Genomic DNA, 7,951 nt, shown 5'->3' on the forward strand with positions numbered 1-7,951 from the left:
CATTGTCAGGTTAATAAGCAAGAAGCCATTTATAACCACAAAACCTCCTTTTATTTGAACGATCGAAATCGTTTCTATGAGACTTGGTTTGTTTGGGTTTACAATTTCATGCCTGGAATAGCCTGCAAAAATATCTATGTGCCAAGGCTGGGCTCATTAGCAGGATTTAGCTTGAGATCTGAGGCAGAATTTAAAAGAGCGTTTTAATAAGATTTAAAACACTCATATGTGTATGAGTGTTTGTCTGCATGTGTATATGTGGGCCGTATGTGTGCCTTGTGCCTTCAGCCCCACCCCCCAACCCCATGAGATGGGGTTACAGGTGACCGGAGCCCTGCTAATGTGGGTGCAGAGGAGCAAAGTTGGGTCCTCTTGAAGAGCAGTAAGCACTTTTCAGTGCTGAGCACATTTTAGCCTTCAGGGAGAATCTCAACCCCCACAGCCTGTTGCCAGAGCCTCCTAGAGCTGTGGTTCTCTCTGAGCCTTTGCATTTGTGAGCCTTGGAGGATGAGAACCCAGGGCCAGCCCTTACTACCTGTGAACGCCTTGCATGGCTGAGCTCACAGCCAGGCATGGAATTCAGGGTTTGTTGCAGTCTTGCAGACCACACACAGACCATCCTTGGTCTTCTTAATACAGAGCCCTTTAAAACCTTCCTTGGTCCTGTCCCTTCCCCCCACCCCTCCCCCCAGGGACACACTGTGGCCTTCTTTCCCACATGAGTGAAAGGAAAAATTCACAGATCCATGTCTTGGTGCTAGGCAGGGTTGAGGCGGGTGTATTGAGAGTAAGACTCCCATTGAGCAAGGCAATTCTTTAGTTTGAACAAGTGTTGAGCTAGACCTGGGCACACCGCAGGCAGTCCTCCTAGAGTTAGCAATGGTGGGCAAAAAGACACAGTGTCCTCAAGGCAATTGTGGCAGTTCCCAAGCAGAACAGTCTGACGAAATCCATTTGTCACTCACAGTTTACCATGGACTCGCCGAGCAAATGAGGTCACCACCACTGTGAACTGATTGTCTTTACAAAAAAAACACCCAAAACCCTGGAAACTGGGGTTCCTACTTCTTCCTTGATTACATCCCCACAGCCAAAAGCCCCACGGAGGGTTACCTAGACAGCTTTTTCTAAAGATTCATATAAATACAAAAAGGGACCAAATGATAAGCCACGGGCTGGAGAGATGGCTCAGAGGTTAAGAACACTGGCTGCTCTTCCTAAAGGTCCTGAGTTCAGTTCCCAGCAACCACATGGTGGCTCACAACCATCTATAAAAAGAGATCTGGTGCCCTCTTCTGGTGTACATGTAGGCAAAACATTGTATAACTAACTAAATAAATCTTTTTTTTTTTTTTTAAAGATAAGCCACTTCCAATAAATAGTGTACAAAAAATAAAGGTAAGGAGAATGAAGTAGCCGATATGCAACAGGGAGACTCAACTCTCTCCCACCACTCTTCCTCATTTTCCCCTCACCGAGTCAAGGTTTCTCTGTGTAGCCTTGGCTGCCCTGGAATTCACTCTGTATGTAGACCAGGCTGGCCTCAAACTCAGAGATCTGCCTGCCTCTGCCTTCCAAGTGCTGAAATTAAAAGTGTGGGCCACCACCACCTGGCTTCTCTCCCCACATTTAAAACAACAACAACAACACCAGTTTTAGGTACTGAACCCAGGACCCTGTGCCTTGCTCTAAGTGATTCCACGCTGTGTGGGACAACGGCTTCAGGCCATGCCGTGCCCTGGGTGACTCCGTTCACAAGCCGCTGTAGGCTGTATTTTGAGTACAGATGCAGAAGCAAGTACCAACCATAAATTCAAGGGGAAGTGAGATCATATGAGTTGGTGCCTTTAATCTCAGCACTCTCGAGTTCAAGGCTAACCTGATTTACATAGTGGATTCCGTGCCAGTCAGGGCTACATAATGAGACTCTTGTCTCAAACAGACACAATGCAGATTGAGACCATATGAGTACACGGAGAGATTTAAGCCATATCAGAAAAGCCGGGCCCCAGAACGGACTGCACATACCAGACCAAGGACGGGTGAAAGGCACTCACCTGAATGCTACAAAACAGGGCACTGACAGACACCAGCGAAGCAGTCTGGACTTCAGCTTAGTGTGATTCCTCACACTGTTTGGTCCTGTGCCTCACCTTGAACCTTCAAACCTGGGTGCCTTAATATTTTACTGTAACACTTTTTGTCTTATTTGCTATTATGTGCATGTGCGAGTGACACAGTATACCCCCCCCCCCCTCAACTCTGGTGAGTTGATGTCAGTCATTAAGACAAGATAGAAGAGGGGTCTCAGCCATTAAGAGCATTGGTTGCTCTTTTAGAAGACCCAGGTTCAATTCCCAGCAACCACATGGCAGCTTACAATGGTCTGTTAACTCCCAGCTCCAGGAGATTTGACACTCTCACACAGATATACATGCAGGCAAGACACTAGTGCACATTAAAAAAAACTGTATAGAAAAATCTGTGTTTGGGGGGCTGGAGAGATGACTCAGCAGTTAAGAGCACTGTCTGCTCTTCCAGAGGTCCTGAGTTCGATTTCCAACAACCACATGGTGGCTTACAACCATCCATAATGTGATCTGATGCCCTCTTCTGGCCTGCAGGTGTATAGAGCACTCACATATACAAAATAAATAAATAATTCTTTAAAAAAAGAAAAAAGAAAAAAAGAGAAAAATCTGTGTTTGGTAAATTATAGTCAATGAAATAGATGCAGTTATGAACCTCCTCAATAAATCCTAAGATTGCTGAAAAGCACCACTGTGTTTGTTTATGCTTCTGACATTGCTTGTTCTAGGACCAGTTTCACCAGTGCCACCCAGAGCTGTAGGCTGTTAGCAGGGTGAGACAGAAGGCCGGTGCTTCACCCGGTGCTGGCTGCGTGTAAACCCTTGAAAAGGCTCAGACAGCGTTCTGAGGCTGAAAGAATAAGACGGAAGCTTTGGGCATTCTTGTGGAAGTTACACATGCCTTTGAAAGTTTGGTCAAACTCACGGGATCCTCCTCTGTAGAAAAATGATCTGAAACACATTTTGCAAACCAGATGTGGAGCTTCATGGCTCCCTCGCTACAAAGGTCAATGAGTATTAATTCAGAGAGACGAGGAAGCTGTTTAACACCCTGAAAACTGCCTTTCATCTGCCCTCTACCAACAGTCTTTATGGTTGGGGGTGGGGTATGAGGGTGGGTGTAAACAAATGCCATCAGGCGGCCCAGCCTCTCTGGTCTGGCTGTCAGCGGCTCTGAGACATTTCTTATCTCTCACCATTCCTTGTACTCATCCCCCATTCTGTAAGGGGCGCATTGCGCCAGGGAAGCAGCAGGGGGCGCTGCTATCTGTGGCTCTCCACAGGTTTCCTTCATCCTTCTTTCTTTTTTTCCCCCTTTCTCTCTTTTTTCTTTCTTTAAAAAATTATTGATTTATTTATCTTATGTATATTGGTGTTTTGCCTACATTCTGTAGATGTCTGGGCCCACGCACTTCCTAAAATGTGGAGCCTAGTTACTTTCTGTCCGTATCTAACTTGTATCTAACTCCAGGAGAGTCTGTCCTGAGCGAGGGTTAACTCAGAACAAGAAAACATTTCTATCGTGGAGATGCCAAGCCATGAATAACACACACATGCAGATATCTTCTTCGCAGTATGGAGTACAAATGGACCTTTATTTTTTGTTGTTGTTTCTGTTTTTTGAGACAGGGTTTCTCTGTGTAGCCTTGGCTGTCCTGGACTCGCTTTGCAGACCAGGCTGGCTTCGAACTCACAGTGATCCACCTGCCTCTGCCTCCCGAGTGCTGGGATTAAAGGCATGTGCCACCATGCCCAGTTCAAATGTGCCTTTATAATACACATCCCAGCACTGCCCATCTGTCCCTCCTGTCCTGTGCTGTAGTGACAGGGATTTGCTGCCAACACCAGCATCATCACCCGTAACTCCTGGTCCACAGGAACAGGATTTGCTGGTTAGGTTTTGTCTCATGGTTTCCTTCATCCTTCTTTCTTATTTTCGCCCTTTCTCTCTTTTTTCTTTCTTTAAAAAATTATTGATTTATTTATCTTATGTATATTGGCGTTTTGCCTGCATGTACGGCTGTGTGTGAGGGTGTCAGATCCCCCGGAACTGGAGCTACAGACAGTTGTGAGCTACCACGTGGCTGCTGGGGATTGAACGTGGATCCTTTGGAAGAGCAGCCAGTGCCCTTAACCACTGAGCCATCCTTCCTTCTTTCTTTGATTTATTTATCACTCCCTCCCCCTTTCTCTCTCAGGGTCTTCACTATCTGGACCAGGCTGACCTGGAACTCACAGAGTTTCAACTGTCCCCTGCCTGGTGCGGTGTGGCCACCACACCAGGGAACTGTTTGTTTTGGTTTTGTCACAAATTAAGTGTTCTCACTCTCTATGTGTTTTTCAGTAAAATCAACTCATCTGGCCTATTTTACTATTGCTGTTGTTTTAGTCTGAAGCTCCTGCTAGACTTCAACTCAGGGTCCTCCTCAAACATTGGGGTTACAGGCAGGCACCGACAATCTTCACACGTTCTGTACCCTCAGTCCAATGCTAGGGACAGAACTCAAAACTTTGTGCATTTGAGGCACTGAGCTACATTCAGAGCTTGATCTGTTGAAAACATCTTTTAAAATATTTATTCCTGGTCAGGAGTGGTAGCACACACCTTTAATCCCAGTACTTGGGAGGCAGAGGCAGGTGGATTGCTGTGAGTTCAAAGCCAGCCGAGTCTACAAAGAGAGTACAAACCAACCAAGGCTACAAACCCTGTCTTAAACCCCCCCCCCAAAAAAAAATTCCTTTGGGGGTGGGAGACTCAGGTGTGTCATTGAGTACACTCATGTGCACACCCACACGCACCCACACACACACATACATGTGTGTGCCACAACACATGTGGGTGTCAAAGGACAATCTATAGGAATCAGTTCTCTCTGGGGATCAAACTGCTCAGCCGCAAGTGCCATTACCTACTAAGCCATCTTCTCGGCCATGACTTTCTAATCTTTAAGGAAAGACATGTGCTACAAAAGAAGAAAAAAGGGGCACAGACGGAGTTTTAGTTTCTTTTATTTTTCACAGTGTAGGATGTAGGGCAGAGAAGAGTTACTCAGCGCTGGAGGGCAGGGCAAAGTCTGAGGGCTCAAGGGCCCCATGGACTTCTATAGTACTGTGCCAGCAGACCAGCCCCTCTCTGCTGCCAGCCCAGCTAACTGCACAAGAGTGACAGTGCCTCAGGCCCAGAGGCCAGCAGGAAGAATTGCTCCTGATGACAGCGACAGGTGAGGTGACCCTCAGATACAGTTTTGAAACCTCTTTTCATTTGTACATTTGATTCTCGATTATTATGTCACCAACTTTGTTACATTGTCGCTTGGTATTGAACTATTACATGGGTTTTTTTTTTAGTGATAATAATTGCCTTCATCATCATCATCATTATTATTATTACTATTATTATTATTAATTATTATATTCAGATTACATCTACATTTTTATCCCCTTGCTTGTCTCCTATTATTCCTCCCTCTTTCATCCTATTCCTATCCCCTAGGTCTGTGACAGAAGGGGTATTTGAGGTTATTTATACTCCCTTGAAGAACACTTGATTTTCAGCATCATTTCCACTGAGACTAGGTCCTGAGAAGAAAATACACTGTCCGAGAGAAGAACGGTTTCCGGTGTGGTAAGGTGAGCGTCACTTCCCCAAGGATCAGTTGGCCCTTCCTGTTCACAGAAGCAAGGCTGCGCTGTTCTGCCTGCGCAGGGGATCCGGCTGGCACGGCTCCCTGTCCTGCTCCTGCTTGGAGTCACAGGCTACTGCACTTCAGCAGGACTTCAGCAAGTGCAGCAGGCTCTGCAGGGCTTCCGGCAGCCCCTGGCCTGTGAGGGCACTGCAGGCCTGGAGCCCCCACGAATGGTCTTGGAACCTTTCCAGGCCCAGCCTGTTTTTGATTTCAAGCAAGGGTAGAGCATCAGGCACCTCCTGTTTGTTGGCCAGTACCAAGAAAGGGACGCCGGCCATGTTGGGGTCTCCCAGGACTTCCTCAAGCTCGGCCACTGCCTCAGGCAAGCGGGCTTCATCTGCGCTGTCCAGCACGTACACGAGGATGTCGGTCCCTTCCAGGTAGTCCTTCCAGGTTGCCCTGAGCTGAGTCTGTCCCCCAATGTCCCAGAGAATCAGTGACACATGTCCAGGAGCCTCAAGAGGCTCGACATTGAATCCGACAGTCGGCAGGGTCTCCACCAGCGGGTTTCCTTTCAGTTTGTACAGGATCGTGGTCTTGCCGGCAGAGTCGAGGCCCATCATGACCACCTGCGCTTCTGCCTTGTGACCTCTGGAATTTACAGAGCCCATGGCGGGCCCCTGATAAATCCTTCTGCAAAAGGCAGGGGGCGCACATCAGCTACCGTTTTCTGAAGAAACGCAAAGCCATGCACACCCACGGAGCTCCTGCTCTGCAACAAAACAAGTCATTTTAGGGAAGGCTTTCAGACCCAGGCCGGATCATTGAAAGGTCCAGGAAGTGAGGAAGTGTGAGTCCCACCAGCAGCTGACTGATCTCTGACGCTGCGGAAGGATCGATTGGAGCCTCAGTACTCAGGCGCCCTCCCTAAGCAGTTAAAGCAGGGCCAGAGCCGTCAGACCTGGGTCAGTAGAGGCTACAGAAAGGCGTTTTCAATTCTGCACACCCGGTGGCCCCCTGTCCCTCCTGCTTTCCTCCCAGAACATAAACCCAAAAGTAGCAGCGCGTGGCATTCCAGATGACGCGGAGAAGCAAGGTCATCGTGTGCTGACTTTTTGGAATGCCTCTCAGGACCAGGACACTGGCCTCTCCAGGATCCATTGAAAATCGCTGTTGACTCAGGCACATTTGAGTCAGACGCAAGAAGTGTTTTACACCATCTAAAAGACCTCTAGAACACCCCGGAGTGTTTTGTTTTTTTAATTCTAAGCCTAAGAACTGCCCAGAACTTAGGAGAAAGTCGAGGGAGGCAGGAGAAGGAACATAGCATTTCTAAGAGTGTGCATCAAGTAACACTGGAAAAAAGAAAAAGTAAAGAGCTTCATTCACTCCTGCCACGGTGAGAGAAAGCAAGCTTTAAAGTTACCTCTGTTGTGCCCCCGGACTGTGACAGGTGATCCTCCGTCCCTCCCTCAGCCAGGGCACCTCTCCACCATCAAGCTGCTTTTCTGCTGGCTGCCAAGAGTGAGGCTTGAAGTGAGGAAGTGTAGTGGCTCTTGCACTTTGTCCCTCAGTGGCTGGGGCGGACATCCTCCTATGGGGGGGGGGGGGGGAGTGTCTGGAGACAGCTCAGCTCTCCAGCTGTGGGTGGAGCTCAGCACTAATTGCCACTTCAGCAGTTGAGCTCTCCAGGCCACGGGCACACTGTGTGTGAGGGCACACTGTGTGCGCAGCCTCCAGATGCTGTCTAGAGTTCTTCCTTGACTCCTGTGGTCTCCCTGGGAAGTCTGAGACCCGGAGTTTCTGCAACATGTGCATCAGCGTTTTTCTGGTGCCTGGAGGTTCTTTGATTCACAAAACTGTGGAGCTTGTCAGAATCAAAATGGAGTCTCTTGTCAAGCCCCCAAAAAGGAAGAAATAATTAATATTAAATAAATAAATAAAGGAGGTGATCTCGAAATGCATTACTGATGAGAATATTCATAAAGGACTCTGCTAGAACCACACCCTTACACACACACACACACACACACACACACACCATGCACTCACACACTGGTTGTGCAAGGATGACTACCCAACAACTGTCTAATCTTAGAATAGCACCACCCTTGTGATTTTTCTTTGCATCCTAAGATGGTTTTGAAATAGTTATGTAATTTCCTAGTGCGTGCGTGCATGCATGCGTGCGTGGTGTATGAACGTGTTTGTGTGGGCATATTCAGATGTACACAT

At 47.7% G+C, this 7,951-nt stretch overlaps 1 protein-coding gene across 2 annotated transcripts; it reads right to left on the bottom strand.

Moving 5' to 3' along the window:
* Nucleotides 1-5,082: 5,082 nt before the first annotated feature.
* ARL11 (ARF like GTPase 11) lies at nt 5,083-7,281 on the bottom strand. Of its 2 annotated transcripts, none has more exons than XM_084767431.1 (2): nt 7,143-7,281; nt 5,083-6,483 (listed from the first exon to the last, which is right to left on the bottom strand). In XM_084767431.1, exon 2 carries the CDS (start codon nt 6,385-6,387, stop codon nt 5,857-5,859), a length of 531 nt encoding a protein of 176 aa, XP_084623557.1. In that variant the 5' UTR covers nt 6,388-6,483; nt 7,143-7,281; the 3' UTR covers nt 5,083-5,856. The 2 variants fall into 2 exon arrangements, with proteins under 2 accessions (XP_084623557.1, XP_084623556.1); XM_084767430.1 differs by having other exon boundaries at nt 5,083-6,488.
* Nucleotides 7,282-7,951: the final 670 nt, after the last annotated feature.

The sequence above is a fragment of the Acomys minous genome (assembly GCF_964271855.1).
Source record: "Acomys minous genome assembly, chromosome: 18".
NCBI lineage: Eukaryota > Metazoa > Chordata > Mammalia > Rodentia > Muridae > Acomys > Acomys minous.